The 18,084-nt window shown below is 36.5% G+C and overlaps 4 protein-coding genes across 4 annotated transcripts; 2 read left to right on the top strand and 2 right to left on the bottom strand.

Annotated features, from left to right (window-relative positions):
* The first annotated feature begins 691 nt into the window (after nt 1-691).
* LOC120205926 (alanine aminotransferase 2, mitochondrial-like) lies at nt 692-5,200 on the top strand. Its single transcript, XM_039205679.1, is given in 17 exon segments — nt 692-799; nt 837-897; nt 1,607-1,657; nt 1,864-1,914; nt 2,210-2,275; nt 2,362-2,423; nt 2,796-2,874; nt 3,002-3,106; nt 3,200-3,310; nt 3,436-3,573; nt 3,668-3,742; nt 3,851-3,971; nt 4,068-4,085; nt 4,088-4,221; nt 4,470-4,544; nt 4,675-4,878; nt 4,967-5,200. Coding segments are annotated over 16 exon segments (1,446 nt in total). The 5' UTR covers nt 692-799; nt 837-858; the 3' UTR covers nt 5,084-5,200.
* A 1,287-nt stretch (nt 5,201-6,487) lies between these two features.
* Nucleotides 6,488-9,635, bottom strand: LOC120205928 (proteasome subunit alpha type-5). The gene is made up of 10 exons (XM_039205681.1): nt 9,569-9,635; nt 9,447-9,493; nt 9,280-9,361; nt 9,077-9,157; nt 8,322-8,435; nt 8,137-8,238; nt 7,857-7,915; nt 7,023-7,125; nt 6,817-6,882; nt 6,488-6,715 (listed from the first exon to the last, which is right to left on the bottom strand). The coding sequence occupies exons 2-10, from the start codon at nt 9,458-9,460 to the stop codon at nt 6,623-6,625; spliced, it is 714 nt and encodes a 237-aa protein (XP_039061612.1). The 5' UTR covers nt 9,461-9,493; nt 9,569-9,635; the 3' UTR covers nt 6,488-6,622.
* A 1,128-nt stretch (nt 9,636-10,763) lies between these two features.
* Nucleotides 10,764-17,303, bottom strand: LOC120205843. The gene is made up of 5 exons (XM_039205630.1): nt 17,279-17,303; nt 12,047-12,592; nt 11,427-11,937; nt 11,270-11,351; nt 10,764-11,021 (listed from the first exon to the last, which is right to left on the bottom strand). Exons 1-5 carry the CDS (start codon nt 17,301-17,303, stop codon nt 10,806-10,808), a joined length of 1,380 nt encoding a protein of 459 aa, XP_039061561.1. The 3' UTR covers nt 10,764-10,805.
* LOC120205921 lies at nt 17,266-17,973 on the top strand. Its single transcript, XM_039205676.1, has 3 exons — nt 17,266-17,596; nt 17,703-17,818; nt 17,898-17,973. The coding sequence occupies exons 1-3, from the start codon at nt 17,408-17,410 to the stop codon at nt 17,965-17,967; spliced, it is 375 nt and encodes a 124-aa protein (XP_039061607.1). The 5' UTR covers nt 17,266-17,407; the 3' UTR covers nt 17,968-17,973.
* Nucleotides 17,974-18,084: the final 111 nt, after the last annotated feature.

Below are 18,084 nucleotides of genomic sequence, written 5' to 3'. Positions count from 1 at the left end.
TTTTATTTTGTATTTACATTTTTACTAAACTTGACAAAATTATAGTACTAAGATTAAAGGTCAAATTAAATATGGAATACATTTTATTTTACAATTACATAATTAATAATATAATTAAATATGAATTTTTTAGAATAAAAGAAAATATAAGATACTAATATTATAAAATTAAAATATAATGACTAAAATTTAAAAGGCTTATATCACAAATAAATACCTAAAGTATCTCACATTTTTCATTTAAGCACCTAAAGTATATTTTGATCAAAATAAGAATCTAAACTTATCTTTTTGGTCAAAAAAGGTACCTAAATTATTATTATTTTATCTAAGTACCTAAAGTATTCTTTAATTAATATCACATGTCAACTTTTTTAGAACTTAAATGAATAAAAGAGAATAGTTTAGGTACCTATTTTGATAAAAAAAATTAGATACCTATTTTTGACCAAGAGGATAAGTTTATGTATTTATTTTGACAAAAATATTTTAGATACTTAAGTGAAAAATAATATACTTTATATACTTATTCATAATATAAGCCAATTTAAAATAATATAGGGACCCTATCATATTTTAACCAATCAAACCGTGGGCGCCAAGGTAAACCGACAAATTCAGGTAAAAATATCGATTTCCACCCGTAAAAATGTCTCCTTTCGCCTGTGTCTTTGAAAGGTAAAGAGAGATGTGGAGATCTGTGGTTGGCGTTGGCAAAGCCCGAAATATCCTTAAAAGTTCACGTCAAAACTATCAATTTCAACATTCTCTAACCTCCTCTTCTCATTCCCCATATCGTTTATTGTCCTATACGACTGGTAGCTGATTCCCCCTATTTCTTCTTCTTCCTCCTCAGCAATGGCCCCTCCTGTTACTGTTAATACTATTAACCCCAAGGTACCATTTTTTTCACCTTTTTTTTCTTTCATTCTGGACTGTTTCTGAATTTGGGTTTCTCTTGTTTTCTCTTCTTCTTTTCATTTATTGTTTGATTTGATGTTGGGTATTGATCTATTTATACTTCTGAATCTGGTTTTTTATGCTTTGTGTATTGTGTTCGTCTTGTCATTTCAAAAACTCTACAACTTTGTGTTTTTCTCCTTTCGTTTCATCCCATAGGGTTGGGGAGTTCTCCCTTTGTTATAAGTGTTTTCTTATAACTTTTCTTTCATTACTCGAATCATGGTTCCATGTTGTGTTTGTTTATCATTTTTCGCATGCTTCTGTTAAAAGTTTTTCCTTTTTTAAGCATGTCTTTCTTTGGAATGGATCATCTTTTCTTCTCTTTTATGTAAATGATCATGGCTTTATAGTGAAATAGAGACCCCTTTTTAGTGCTTGTACTCAATTGATTGCTCTCTTTTGTGCTCAAATCAATCTTCTTATATTGTCCATTAGGGCAAGCTTTCTTCATATTTGTCTGAATTTAGAGATTTAAAATTTATAGCAATGACAATAAGTGGAAAATGTTGAATCATTTAATTTCCCTAGCACCTTTTGTCCTTTGATTCAGGATATGCAATACTCCCATTCTAGTTTGAGCCAGCTTAATACCTTTTGTGCAATCGATCTATTTCCTTGTGACTAATTCTATCTTTATTACCAGGTCATAGAATGCGAGTATGCTGTCCGTGGCGAGATTGTCATCCTTGCGCAGGTATTATGCCGATCTGCATTATCTCTTGTTTATTCGTAACAATTTTATTACTGTCATGTTTTCATGCTTTTGTGCATATCTTATTGAACTAAAAGGTGAATTTTGGATGATTTCAGCATCATTGCTCATCGAACTGTCGGTTTTCATTATGTTTTAGAAATTTTGAAGTAAATGCTGCTAATATAGTTTCGTAATATATCTCTCAGAAGTTGCAAGATGAGATAAAGATTAAGCCAGAAGCTCATCCCTTTGAAGAGGTACATATCTTTCTTCCATTAAATTTTTTTAATGGACTCTTGTGGAGTTGAAATCTCATTTATGCTTCATAGACAACATATCTCTTTCCCCTTTTTCTCTCCCATGGTTAAATAAAAATCCTCATACTAGTATAATATTACGATTTATGAATGACTGAATTCATAAAGGTGTTCAACTCCTGAAGTACAGTGAAGAAGTTTTTATGATGGACTTCTAGATTTCATCCATCTGATTACGGCTTTTGTTTAAAAGAAGCTTTTATTCGATACTCTACAAGTATTTCGTATTTTGCAGATCCTGTACTGCAACATCGGTAATCCTCAGTCTCTTGGTCAGCAGCCGATAACCTTTTTCCGAGAGGTTGGTTTCTTGCTACTAGATATTGATTACCATAAAGTTGAGTCCTCGTGAATGAAGAAATTCTTACTAGGATGTCTCTGCTGCAGGTTCTTGCATTATGCGACCATCCATCCCTTTTGGACAAAAGTGAAACTCAGGGTTTATTCAGGTATTGAGATTTAATATTAGCCATCCGCTTTGTTGTTTGTTTTGCTAAATTTTATATCTATTTCATTTGTTTAATCTGGACCCTTCAATAGGCTCATGTAAGGCCACTTACATTTTGCTAAAGAAATTCCATTTTGGTTAAGTCTATTAGAATAGAAGGGGAGATCTTCCCGGTATTAGATTCCTTGTGAGAAATTTGTTCTTGATGGTCTGCAATGGCTGAATCTTAAACAACTATTGATCCCAGTAAAAGTCGAAACATAAAGATATGTTGTCTTCATCTATCCTAGAATCTTTTACTTTGGCAGATTACCAGTTCTTCTTTGACAGTCATTCCTTTTCCTTGTGTAATTTGGTTCATGGCTTGTTGCAGTACGGACTCCATTCAGCGGGCAAGGAAAATTCTTGATCAAATTCCTGGAAGGGCAACTGGTGCCTACAGTCACAGCCAGGTTCTGATCATTGCTCATATCTTGGATTTTGGCAACTTATTGTTCTTTTCAAAATCAAGTTATGCTTTTTCTTTTTGACCATTCATGCTGGCATTCTATTCATACTTTTTCCTTCTTCCCACTGCAGGGTATCAAGGGATTACGTGATACTATTGCCGCTGGAATTGAGGCTCGTGATGGTTTTCCTGCTGATCCAAATGATATTTTCTTGACAGATGGTGCCAGCCCCGCAGTAACTTTCCATCTCAAATTTTCATCTTTACATGAAAGATGAGTTACTCTAGAAAGCCCGTATACTGGAATGATTTTTTCCCTGTAATTCCAGGTGCATATGATGATGCAGTTATTGATACGATCTGAGAAAGATGGAATCCTCTGTCCCATTCCTCAGTATCCTTTATACTCTGCCTCAATTGCTCTTCATGGTGGAACTTTGGTATGCATATAGTAACTTAAAGCATTATTTATAATTTTCGAGATTTTTGTAAGCTGTCTTTATCATTCAGACGTTTTTTTGATCGGCAGATTGTTGCAAGTATAATTTTCTTTTGGCTTTTACAGGTTCCCTACTATCTTGATGAAGCTACAGGATGGGGTTTGGAAGTATCCGACCTCAAGAAACAACTTGAGACAGCCAAGTCCAAGGGCATCAATGTTAGGGCCTTGGTTGTTATAAATCCAGGCAATCCAACAGGACAGGTACTCGTTAAAATGCTTTCGCAAAGCATGTTCTGTACGAAGGAGTTTCTTGGATCAGGTTCTCACAAGATTTCATTTCTCATTCTAATTGCAGGTTCTTGCCGAGGAAAACCAGAAGGAAATTGTGGAGTTCTGCAAGGAGGAAGGTCTTGTTTTGCTGGCAGATGAGGCATGTTTATTTCATATGTACTTGCTTTTCCACTCGCCGACGATGACCTTGCTTTCCCAAAGACGAGTTCGGATTGACCTTAATAACAAACCACCTATGGTTTTACAGGTTTACCAGGAGAATGTTTATGTTCCCGAAAAGAAATTCCACTCTTTTAAGAAGGTTTCTCGATCTATGGGTTATGATGAGAAGTATATACACTTAGTATCTTTTCAGTCAGTCTCGAAAGGTAACCACTGGTTTTATCTAGCTCGTATCATTTTGTTTATCGATGGTGCAAACTTCGAAATTTTGATGGAGAATATGCACTCTTTACTGTCTCCAGGGTATTATGGAGAGTGCGGAAAAGAGGAGGTTATATGGAAATTACCGGGTTTGGTGCTGATGTCAGGGAGCATATATACAAATTAGCATCTGTTAATCTGTGTTCTAACATCTCTGGTCAAATTCTTGCTAGCCTTGTCATGAGCCCTCCTAAGGTTAAATCTTTTGCCATTTAAATTCAGTTTTATGTTTTCATTTCAATGACATTGGATGTATGACATAAATAAAGCTTTTGTATCTCCCAACTACTATGCTTTGTCATGGTTGACAAATGACAAATTGGAAGTTGTCTGGTACTTCGGTGGCATGAAAAAGCTACCGGAAATCTTGACTTTCTCCAGTTCGACCGCCTTCTATAGGCATATGATGTTTGTTGCAAGTGATAAAACATTGAAACTTGCAGGCTGGAGATGAATCCTATGAGTCATACATTTCCGAAAGAGACGGAATCCTCTCGTCTTTAACTAGGCGTGCAAAGGTTAGTCCTCTCTTACGTTGGATCAGTTCAAAATAAAAAATGGATGATAAATCACTCTCTCCAATATGTGACTCAGGGTTGCCGGTGTACTTGATTTAAATTACATGACTTAACTAAATTCCAAATGCAGACACTGGAAGATGCATTCAACAAGCTGGAAGGTGTAACATGCAACAAGGCAGAAGGCGCAATGTATCTTTTTCCCAGGATTAATCTGCCTGAAAAGGCAATCAAAGCTGCTGGAGAAGCAAAAACAGCACCAGATGCATTCTACTGCCGTCGTCTCCTCACTGAAACCGGAATCGTTTTTGTTCCCGGTTCTGGCTTTGGGCAGGTGAGTTGATCTCAGTTTTGATTGGATCAATATAAATATTTGAAGGCGCCTTGATGAATGGAACTAACATGTGGTATTTTCCTCATAGGTTCCTGGCACTTGGCATTTTAGGTGCACGATACTCCCTCAAGAAGAGAAGATACCGGCCGTCGTCACCCGTCTAACAGATTTCCATAAACGTTTCATGGACGAGTTCCGTGAATAAGCCTGAGATACCCTTTGCAGGAGTTTACAATAAGATGTGTCCTTTACCATGTAGGCATGGACACTGTTAATGTGTTCCTTTTCTCTGTTTAATAGGAAGATGCAGACTTTTCTTTTTCCTGTCCAACTCTTTACAATTTCGATGCCTTGATGAGAAAACCTTGTGATCATTTTTAGTTACAACAATGGTTCTATAGCTCATAATGATTGAATTATTATTGTCGCTACCTGTGATTATTCAAATCGAAATTCTTGTAACGCATTTTAGACCAGCCAATGCTCCTATTACATTCTGCACATTACTGAACCAGGGTTTTTATCACTTACTTCAACATCATTGCTTATAGCTATTCATTGCAGGAACATCAAGAGCACTTGTTGTTGGTTCTCGAATGGGTATAAGGAGGGAAACGTGCATTTTTCCCCAAACCGAGAATCATTTCTTAGGGCAAAGAATGTTTGTTAGTGAACTTTGATTCTTCTCGAGTTTGGCTAACTACAACAGGAGATTTGCCCCGTTTATATAAATTTTAGGATCTCTTTTTTCTTTTCTGGTGTAGGATTTTGTCCTCCACTTTTCTAAGGTATGGCATTTCCCATTTAATTTTGTGATGCTCTCATCACAGTTGTACATCCTACCTATTCACCTACTGGGGTGCTCGGTATGAAATCGAGCGGTCAAAGAATCATTTTGATATCACTTGTCACGAGACCATTACCTCTTCTCAAAAGATATGTCTAACTACTTGTTAGGGTCCAAGTTTGCGGTCAAGGCAGATAACACGAAAGTTCTACACAACCAAAGCTAATGAGCAAACAAGCTAGCAATGTGATGCATCAAGTCGAAAAGCAGATTCGGTTGCACATAGAAGGATTGCCCCAGGTAAGCTAGCAAGGTGATTAGTAGCATCCACCAGTTGGTCGAGGACAACCGGAACAAGCAATACGTTTGTGAAACTAGAATAAGGGAAATCAAAGTTCCTTTTGGTGGAGAATGGGATATTGATGACAAAGGGTCTGTGCATGTTTAGGTCAAATTCAAATTGTCGTGTAGGTGGGGAACACTTTATCTAAGATCTATCCACCTACATGGATAAAAGTTCAGCCATTCTTCTATGTAAGCTAATTAAAGTTGTTCCATGCAGACCCTTCAAAGTCAAGTTGAAGCAAGGACACCATAGCGGCTACATCAAGAAGCCGCTACATCAAGAAGCCGCTATCCTAGAGATCTTGGCAAAAGAAAAACATAATTGCAAACTACTGACTATTAAAAAGCAAGGCAGCAACCAGATAGTAGAATATGAGAACAGTGATTCATGCAATCGAAAAAAGTTCTTTTCTGCGTTGAAAAAAAGGGTTCACTTCTGTTCGGATGTAATTAAATTATCCCCGTGGGTGAGTTTACTGCCAAACCAAAAACTAATGTTTCATAAGCTTGAATCCACAGAAAACAAATATAAGATTCTCCCCCAACTCATCATGCATCATAAACGAAGAAAGCAAGTCGTCGCATCGTAAGATTGTCTATGACAATGCATTCTCATAGGCGAGTAATAACTGCTTCCACCTCTGAAGGTGTATATAGATGGTAGGTGGGTGCTACTTTGGCAATATCAACATTGTTGGGAGTCACCTGCAGGAATATTGTTGTCAGATGACAGATATTAGTCAGCAAAATAAACAAATATTTACAGCGCAATCTAAAAATCGCAAGTACATAATGCAAAACTACACCTTTTCTTCCATTACTTGCTTTAAAATGGACAGGGCAATTGTTTCGGCTTCTTGAAGAGTTAGGTCCTGCAGGGGGGGAATCCTAAGTAAATTGCAGCAAATAGTTGCACCGGTACCATAGAACTTGATAACAACTTGACTCGTAAATTTACTGAGTCAAGCACTCCCAAAGATTAAAAACAACATACAAACAGGGGTAAAGGTACCTTGTTGAATTGCTCTTGCAAAGAGCTGTCTGCACCTTCAGAACCCGAACCTATAGCTTTTGCATTGCATTGCCAAAATGTTCCAGAGGGATCGGTATAGTATCTGCAAAAAAGTTGGAATATGTAAATGACAGAATGAAGACGTATGCCTGCCTATCAATACTGTGCCATTCGATTTTGTTTTGCACTCTCTAGGTACCATATTTGGGTTTCTTTTCTAACAGAGCCCGGATACTTCATTTTACCAGTCCAACCAAGCCAACCATAAATCATTCTAATTGAAAAAATAACTCGGATAACTTCCAATTTAAACACTTACAGGGATCTATAACGATTTCTATATTATAAGTATAACAATGCTAGACCGCATAGGTGTGAAAAGTATGGTACTTGAATCAATGGTCATGCACATAAATTGTAAATCTTGCATAAATATGTTGGGGAAAGGTAGCCACGCATGTATACGACATTAAAGCTTATTACAGTTTTAGCTTCTTAAAACCTTGTATCTAAACCAAGCATGTAGCAATTAGTATGTACCATATAACTATAAATCTACTGAATTACAACTTCCAGATGACTGCTAGACCGTGAGAACCATTTTAATTGTGGTGGCAGCAATTTTTAATAGATGACATCCTTCAAAGAAAGGCAGTTCAGCGACTAAGTTTTAACTGATCAGGAAAGTGATGATATAATTATTTAGATACGACCAACAGAAATGTCAATCCTAAAAAGTTGCTAATGCAACAGAAATTCATTCAGTCTTTCTCATTCGCTGAAAGTGATTTTTCTACATGAAAGCGAATACATGTAAATTTATTGAGTACTTACAAGCTAGGCCCATTCTCATCATGACCAGCAATGAGAAGAGACACCCCAAATGGTCGGGACTGCATAGGAAAACATTGTTATATATGTAAATCAGCACTTCGAAAATAATCCTATAGGCAGAATTCTATACCAGATGGCAAAAGAAGCTGAACACACAAGTATAGAAGTCATTCTGGGTATATGGCCCTCTGTTTATTGCTTACTAAGATGAGCGAAAATCATAATAGAAAAGGAAATAAAAATATCTATGGCTATGTACATAAATGACAAACAATTATACCATGGATTCTTCATCTCCTTCACCAAATCGAAGGGCCAGATCACAAAGAGCTTGTGTTGTGGACTCTACGGTCATTGGCTCACCATATGAAAATCTATGGTTCTTTGTGAAAGTAAAAGATATTATCAGCATAAAAGGAACAAATAAATTCATATCAAATGGTAGGTCACTAGCAACTATGATACCTGAGTCTCAACTCGTGCATGTTCAACAAGTGTACGTGCATCAGCAATCAACCCACTCATAGCACATCCTATATGGTCATCAATTTCCATAATCTTCTCAACACTGCTGGGTTCCTGAAAGGGCGTCCACTAATGAGGCCCGGAAAAAGTTACAATAATCTACATTCCACAAAACCTACTATATGCGGCATTGCTACATGCTGGATTTCAAGCATCATGTTAAGAAAAAGTGTGGCTTCGACTGGAAGACAATGCAAAGAAGTGACAGGTAACGGAATCTTAGGGAGTATAGAGCAGCATACAGAGAGCAGAGACAGCGATAGCAAGCTGAATCAACTACTTGACATGTCTTACAAATTTCAGTACATCAAAAGGAACTGACATACCGCCCAGAACATTTTGTGAGTTGACAATAAGATCAGAATCAGTAATTGCAAACTCCATTGCTTGGACCCAGATTTTCAATTCTTGGGTCTTGATTAATAATCAATATTGACATGTTTGCCACTGCAGAGTAGGTCATAGGTCTAAAGAGACTCCTAATGACCATAAAAGCTAAACATTATTTCATTCTCCATGGAACTCCACATCTAATAAACATCTTCTAAAATGCATTTTAGCAAAGCAAATCGAAAGAAAAGTAACAAATATAGAACTATTTTTCTTCTATTACAAACAAGGGCTAAGTGTACAAGTAAATCATAGCAGAAATAATTTGCAACTACAATCACATTAAATCAAGTAAGATTCCAGACCAACAATGGCGAAGTAATACGCTTCTCGACAGCCAGCACAACGCCGTCTTTCGTCTTTATCCCAATTGCAGTCGAGCCCAGCTGCAGTGCAATTAATAAAAACCCAAAAATATTAAAAACAAAAAAGACCCAATAGAAAATTTGCTTAATAGTGTAAGGAGTTTGGTGATTTTCTAAGGAAAAAAACAGAAAAAGTTTTTTACCTTGATGGCCTCAATAGCATATTCCACCTGAAACAATCTTCCCTCCGGCGAAAATGTGTTCACCCCACGATCATACTCAGTCCTTCACAGACCAATCGCCAAACATTAAAAGGGGGAGGGGGGAGGAATTAAACTTTATCAGGAACAAATATGCTTTGATTTGGTACCTGGTGAGAAACATCTTGGATCGATTGACTGTTAGATCTAACAAAACCTAAAGAAACAAAGAAAACCCATAAATTTTTAGCTTATTTCTGGGAAGAAAATTAAAATGAGAGGGATGATTTACCTGCGAAAGAGTGTATCGATGAGCGCAACCAAGCGAAAGGGAAGAGAAAGCTGCCGCTTTTCTTAAAGTCTCCTGGTCTTCTTGCAAAACAAGTCAGCACAGAAAACGACTGCGTTTTAGGTCTTGTATATCGACGATTTATTGGGAAGGCTTCAACCTTTCAGCTAAACTGATGGAAAGATCTAGCTGATATAATATCTAGAAGACTCGGTTAAAATATTTTAAAATTTAAAGATTAATTTAAAAGTTAGATAATAAATTAGTGGTCTTTGGTACAATAAAACCTATTTAAATCTCGAATCCCACATTTAAAGTAAAAAGATTAATTTTCTGAAAAGAAGGACTAAATTTCAAATGGCATAAGAGTAATATGCATTGTATTTTAACCAGTTGTTGAATGATAGACTAGTCGAATGGTAAAATTATACTTTGAACCCCTCCAAAAACCTATAATTTCCATTCCGACCCTAAGAAAAATCGCCCTGATTGGAAGCAAAAACTTGCTTAGCCCCACACCTGGGGACAGTTAAGGAGTAACAAAGCAAGGACATGTAGATGATGCTAGCCTACGCATTGTCAGACATGCTATGTTATGTTTTGTGTTTCTTCTGCAACTGCAACTACTGCTATTGTCTTTTGTCTTTGGTTTTATGCGTGTGGTTTTTTCTGGTTGTTTTGGTCTTCTTGTCTTTGCCCTTCTTCTTCACTGTATCTTTCTCCTAAGATACTGTGACTGGCAGTGGATCTATGGGGGTGAAGCAGAGTAAAAGGCTTTCTGTAATTTAGCTGCAACTATGGCCATAGCGAGTGAATACAAAGGCTGATGAATCAGAAATCGACAAGACAAAAGCTACTGCTACTGCAAAACTTTTATCAAAAGCTTTCTCACTTCACACTCATTCTCCATTATTTTTTGGATTGAAATCTTTTTACCCTACATGTGTGTGTGTATATATATATTCAATTATCAGTAAGTGACGATGGCTTCTATGTTAGTGGAAGAATTGGTTCACTATCATCACCAGACAAGTTCCTTGTTCTACTCGAACAGAATGAAACATAAAAAGGACAAAATCCTTAATCCTTGTGAGGGTCACAAACAAAATAATATGAAGATAAAAGGCAAACGAGTGCGGCACGACCACATGAGATGTTTCCGGAAAAGTTCAAGTTACTGATGTGATTTCTCTACATAAAAGCTTTGCAAGAATGGCAGGGGTGGAAATGATCTATCTTTTCAGTATCTGTTATTGCAAGGTAAACAACCACATGAGATGTTTCCGGAAAAGTTCAAGTTACTTCGGTTAATCATCCGTGCATTGTTCGGCTTTTGCATTTGCTCTGCGTGTTGCTGTTGCGCCGAAGCTCTCCATTCCTCGGCTTTTCGATGAACCGTCGCCATTCTTTTCATTAATTTCTCCTCTAGTTTAGATCTCATCTTTTGGATTTTCATCTACAAAACGAGAAGTTAATATTAATCAACTAAATGGAACTTCACATGGAGATGAAAATGCAAGAGATGAGAAGGTATCTCCGAGTTTCGGGTGGCACGTGGAAGAAAAAAATCAATCTAATAAGGTCGGATTGAGCTTTGAAGTATAGTCCAATTAGCACATTCAGTTGATGAATAGCTTCAAAGGTTCCGATATGGTGCACGGCAATAGGAACCGGTGGTAATGCCCGGAAAGATCGAATAAGTACCTCGAGCTTTCTTGATTGAGCTTCTGCTTTTGCACTTTGAAGGTTCACCCAAGCTTGGATTTTTGCTTCCTCTCTCTGGTACCTGTGACCCGAATGACAGTCATTGCTGATATGCTACATAACTAAAACAATGATAAAATGTATTTTACCTCTTTACCTCAGGCAACATTTAGTCCTTTCCTCTTCTTCCCATGTAGGAGTTCTCGAATCCAAAACACTTCTCCGGCACCCACTGCCGGTCTCGTAATGTCTAAGGCTCTTTGACACTTCTTCCTCCTCCTCTTCCCTCGAGCTCCAATTCGATGTGATGGAATCATATTGAGACCCAAGTTGTAACTTAGCTAGATGACATTCTTGCAGCTGTGAAATGCCAATTGTGCTATTAGAACTACTCGAATCGGCGGAATTCAACGGACCTGACCGATTAGCCGGCGTGTTATGCCGCACGGGCGACGAGCTCTTGCACGGCGTGTGGCATCTAGAAGTCATCGAACTTCCGAGCGGAGTCATCTCGGTCCCGGCGTCCTTATGTTTAACTTCATGGAACACTTCGGTGCCTGCATCTTTCATGGTTTCAGTGGCTGAGTTTTGGAAAAGAAACCCTTCTCTTGAGGGCTCTGAACATCTGAAATCCGGCAAAATCGGTTCTATTTCATCTGTGAACTTATCTACATAATTATGCATCAAAACAGATATGATTATAAAGCCTAATTGTATTCATCAGCTCACAAGCAAAACTGCAAACCACAAGTTCCATTAAATGTATTTAGATTGTACCTTTTAGAAAGACATCAATGGAGGCAGGGATTCCATTAAAGCCTCTGGTTGTATTATGGTGTCCCAATGAAACTGACCCTTTAAAGGTAACTTTCTCCTCAGTTACCCTTGATTTATCAGAAAATACTTCACCTTGTTGCTTAAAGTTATCACTTTGTTTAGCCACCTTAGACGACTGTGCCGGTGGCGGCCTAATGGTGTGAGCAGGAGAGTCATGGCAAGAGCTGCTGATTAGCCATTTCTCTGCATCATCCCACTTTGAAGGAAAGCCTTTTCTACCACCGCCGCCGCCGCCACTGAAGCTGAAAACAGGCCTACCTGGTGTAGAAGGAGCTTCAAAAACTCCACTTTTTGTTGTCACTGAGTTCACCCCAACTCGCCTCCTCTGCGTTGAAACATCCAAACCCGACATTGGAAAAGACTTGACAAACTCGGATGTCTCCTTGAGATTAAGCTTGCAAAGTGGGTCTGAAAACGTGTCTGAAAATGGGTTATCATTACTCTCCATAGCCGGTTCCTGAATCACATGAAACACAAATGCATTAACTGCAGAAAAATCAACAAACACAAACAGAATGCAACAAATGTGGGATCTTTAAGCTTAAAATACCCCATTAGAGAACAAAATTGGAGCTAGCAAGATCCATGCTTTTTGTTGAAGATGAACTGCTTTTTCTTGGTCAAGTGATTTTTTTTATTTTTGAAAATACCAACAAGTCAATATAAAGTACTAAACTGTGGCATGTGAAAACTATTGCGGTTTGAAGTTTGAAGAGACAATGGAGTTGGCTAAACAAGGCAAAAAGCTTAGACCAGTAGAGACCTATGAACCAATGAACTACTCTTTCATAAGCCCCACATGAATATATATGTATATATATATATATATAATATTACTATTTCAAAATGAAACAACATCGACACATTGTCCTAATCTCACAAATTTACATAAAACAAGCTAGGAGACGAAACGTTACTTCATCAAAAGGAGAGGAACTTTGGGAGCTGAACATAATTTAATACCACAAAAGAATGCACAGAAAAATTATATAAGAAGGGATAAACCAAGCTTTTACTCCTTGAGTTTAACAATTTATTGCAACTTAGTCCCTGAACTTGCCTTTCGTGGCATAATATCAGAGTGTCAGAAGGACTAGGTTAAGAAAAGTTGCAAGTTCAGGGTCTAAAAGTGTTTTATCGCTTTAATCCTTGACTATTGAGCTAAAAAGGAAAGGAATGGACAAGATGAAACAATTTTTTTTATTGGTTTGTCTACATGCTTCTTTTGTAATCTTTTTGAGAAGCTTCTTAATTGGATTTCATCTCCAGTTGAGTGTGTGCATTTCACAACCCATAGGCTCATAAGCTGTTGAATTGCAGGTAAGCACTAGTTAAAAACTTAGAAACTTTTTCTTCGCAAAACATCGTGGCTAATTAAGAACACGAACACGAATACGAAAATATGACTCTTCCATAATGAGGCATCTCTTTCAAAAGTTCAAAGCCCGCATTATGAAACTTGTCAGTTTGACAAATGCAGTGTGTAGCTTAATACAGTACAATAAGTGTTACAGTGTTTAGTACTTTTGTTCATTAATACGTGTGTCTGTATACAATCATGTTAGACATTTAAGCACCGAAATTGTTGAGATTTAAAAGGCTGTTAATGGTTGATGGTTAACAAGACAATGAAATTCAAAGAGATATAGGTTGCTAATGGCCTAGCAATCAATCAAATAGAAGCAAATTGGTGGTTCATGCAGCTTGCATATGGTGTCCTTTAATTCTCTTTATTTTGGTTGAGATCTTACGTTAAGTTATAACATTAAAAACAGGAGGGTTAAAGTAACTTTTAGTACACGAACTTGACAACTTTTTTTTAGTGTATTCTTAAATTTATCGGTAAAGTACATAAATGGTCTCTCGACTATAAGGTGTTACTTTGTTGATTCCTTCGACTATTAGAAGTTACAAAATAGTTCTTCGATCATAGGGTACGATTTTGTTAAGTCTTCCAACTATTAAAAGTTACAAAATGATCACATGATTGTTCATATGTTTCAAACCCGTCCTTTTTCATTAAAAAATTGGCGACCACCTAAGCTGGACGTTAACTAGTTGACTGAAATATGATAGAATCTAACCTAGGGATGGCAAATAGGCGGGTCGGGTGCGGATACCCCCTCTCCCATCCCCATACCCGTATAATATTTTTCAATTCACCACCCGCCCACCACCCATGATGGGTAAAATTTTTAAATCCACCCCCCACACGGGTACATTCTCAAATCCATCCCCACACCCACTATCCAACTAGAGATGTACCCGGCTAGACCCGCTTGATAGCAAACTTAAGTTATGCATAAGCAACAAACACATAAATAAAACTAGTACTTACTCATTTTGCCCTAAACTGATATCAAGTAGTCTAAGCTCTATTCCAATCCGAATTTCAGTACGTTTCGACAATTTCGATAAGTTTTGAACTGTTCCAATATCAATGCATGCAGATTGATATAAGATTTCGCCATTTTAACTAAAAAAATGAGTATTTTATTATGCAATCCCTTCCAATATCCTAAGACAATGAATCCTTTATACCAAAACACCACAAAATCCATCATTTGAAGATCGGCAGAAACTTGATAGTAACATATGAAATTGAGAAATACGTAGAACCCAGACTGCCTTTGAAGATCGGTGCAGTAATGAAAATGAGAGGTTTGAAAGGAAAAAAAAATATGCATAAACTTAACTTATCCCTAATATTTGGTTAAATAACAAGTTATATCTTATACAATATTAGGATTTATAAATTAGTCTCTAAAATTACACCTAAATTCATAATGTCCAAAATGTAATGGATATTTAGCTGGGAGGGCGGATGTGGGGCGGGTAAGGTGTCAAACCCATTACCCGCCCACTACCCGCGACGAGTACCACTTTCTAAATCTACACCCGTCCACTACCCACTAAAATTATACCCATCCCCGCCCCAATTGGAGCGGGTGCGGTGCGAAATCCACGAAATTGTACCCGTTTGCCATTCCTAATCTAACCCCGTAACCATTTGAGTTGTATTTTGTGGATAGACTCTCAATTTATGTTATGTCGTCGAGTCAATGTCTTCGAGTCAGTGCTTGAAAGCAAAGGTTGTGCCAATAAAGATCATTGAAATGTGATTTTATCATAGCTCAATCAACAGGTTAACGTCCAGCTTAGACGGTCATCAATTTTTAACAAAAAAGATAAATTTTGAACATATGAATAGTCGAATGACTATTTTATAACTTATAATAGCCGGGGGACTCAACAAAAATAATTCCCTATATTCAAAGGATGATTTTGTAACTTTTAATAACTGAGGGATTTAATAAAGCAACTCTCTAAAGTTGGAGGACCATTTATGTGTTTTACCTTATTTTTTCTTGTTGTCTATATTAGCCTTCGAATTTGGTAAAAGACTAAAAATGATAAATAAATCCAAATTGAGTGACTAATGTGGACCAAAAAGATATAGGGATCAAGTTGGGAAAATTGATAAGTTCAAAGATTAAAAGTTGATTTATTTGAAATAGAAAGGTGTAGAAACGAATTTCCTGGGATTTGAGGTTTAGGATGAAAAGAATGGATAAACTACCTATTTGATCACTCACTTGTTCTAAATTTTTTGTTTTGGTAATCTGACTATTTCTTTTTTCAAATCATATCTAATGATATATTTTGTTTATATTTTGATCACCCGATGTTAGATTTAGCATTGACTTAATGAAAATGATGATGTGAGATGATATAAAAACAATTTCATCATAAGCTATAACCCTAATTTAAATTGGTCTTTACATCTTGAATATTTTAATTTCATCCTCAAACTATAACTCTTATTTTGAATTAATCCTTAAAGTTTTGAATATTATAATTTCATCACTAACTGTGACCATATTTCTAAATTGGTCCCCAAATTTTTGAATATTCCAATTTTATCCCTAAATATGTAATTAGTTTTAACCATTGTTTAACCTAGTTTTTTTTTAAACACATAATAATATAACTTGGGCTAACGGTTCTATTAACAAGGGGTGTGATTAGTATATATGTATAATATGGGATGAAATTAGAATGTTTGAAAAGTTTAGGGACTAATTTAAAATAAGATTCATACTTTGAGGACTTGTAATTACTCTTAAAAGAAAGAAGGATAGTTACACAGGGTGCAATGTGGTCCAGGAGCTAACAAGGTATAGGCCCAGGTTTAGCTTATAGCCTCAACTATGGGTTCCTAAAAGCGGTCAATCTACACCTATAGATGTGTGTTTTGGCCTGATATAATATGAATGATTGAATTGTATTGAATGCTACAATCATTTATGTATAGCATCTGTGCCTAATTTTGAAAGGTTATTATTTAAAATGGTCTTTTACTTTAATGAAAATTTCCCTCTGGTATTTTTTTTTATTATTTTTTAATATATTCATCCTAATTATCCTCTCCTATTGCAAAAGAAATAAAAATATATTTTAAATCTATTAAGTAAGATCAGGAGTTCGAATCTTGATGTTGTAATTTAAGTTAATTGTGTTGAGAGAATAATAGTACTCTATAATATTTGATCTGAATTAATCGATCTATATACAAGTGTGGTTTACCAAAAAAGAAACAAAAGAGCTTTCGATTAGGGATGGCAATGGGTCGGGTTTTTGGGCCACCCGACCCGACCTGAGAAGAAAATGTCCTCCACCCGTGACCCAACCCGACGAAATTAAGGTTTCACCCGACCCGACCCGAATATATGACTTATAAACCCGACCCGACCCGACCTGACCCGAAATAAAAAAAAATTATTCAATAAAACATATATTTTATTCAATAAAAATAATGACTTAATTAAATATATATATATATATATATATATATATATATAGGTATTATTGTAATTATCCCTAAATATATAGAGTAAAATATATATTTTTCGGGTCGGGTCGGATTTTTTCTATCCTAAACCCGACCCAAACCTAATTTTTTTTAAAAAAAAATTCTACCCGATCGGGTCAGATCGAGTTCTGGTTGAGTTGCCATCCCTACTTTCGATCACATAAAATGGGTTGATATTTTGCTTTAAATTCATACCTAAAATAGCCCAATAAAGCCCCCAAAGATGTGATTGGATGGAGAAGCAAATAATGGAGAGAGTAATCCCAATAAACACTCCATCATTTGCCTTAACGTGTCACCTGCAAAACCAGCAAGCAAATCCATAGAGATGACTGAAACGGAGATGTAAATCTCATCGTTGATTTTAATACATAGCTCCAAGATCCCATGTTGTCACCATTATCATTTATCAATAGCTTATTTAAACTATGCAAAAGCACCACTTCAATCTCCAACTTTTGTTAATGTCTTTAGCAACCTCCTTTCCTCTTCATGTTCCAGTTACAGCTTCGGGTTCACCAGCAAACCATGGCAACAAGATCGTGATGCTTAGAAAAAAACAGGTTCCAAACAAGAAAACACCCATTATTCAGATCAAATCCTTCTCCAAGAACAAGGTCAACGATGCTTGTTTAGTGCGTTTTTTCAGGACATAACTGGCAAACCTTGTGTCCCATGTTTGCATTTATCTGCAACATGAATGCTTGAATGTCTTGTTTGCAGGTTTTTGAGGATCAGTCTGAAGGTGTAATCTGCTATAGAGATGAAAATGGAGAAATGGTTTGTGAAGGATACGATGAAGGGCCTCGATTTCGTCAACGAACATTTTATCATCTTAGGTAAGAACGTCGACATCAATCACGAAATCGAATACTCGAATTACTGACTGTGTTTTTGTCATTGTTGAACTGAATCCAGAGATGCTGAGATCCTTGATCTTCTTCAAGATAGATGGCTTCAAATTGTTAATGGTGTCAATGATTTTTAACAAGTTCCACTGATGCAATTCTGTGTTAAATCTTCAGTCGATATAAATCTCGAGATCGAATATTACAAAAACAAAAATCTCTTTCTATTGTAATCAATCACTTTGTTTTTACAGTAT

The sequence above is a fragment of the Hibiscus syriacus genome, unplaced genomic scaffold (assembly GCF_006381635.1).
Source record: "Hibiscus syriacus cultivar Baekdansim isolate YM2019G1 unplaced genomic scaffold, ASM638163v2 tig00013285_pilon, whole genome shotgun sequence".
In the NCBI taxonomy this organism is placed as follows: domain Eukaryota; kingdom Viridiplantae; phylum Streptophyta; class Magnoliopsida; order Malvales; family Malvaceae; genus Hibiscus; species Hibiscus syriacus.
The sequence above is the reverse complement of the archived record's forward strand: the minus strand, read 5'-3'. Positions and strand labels throughout refer to the sequence as shown.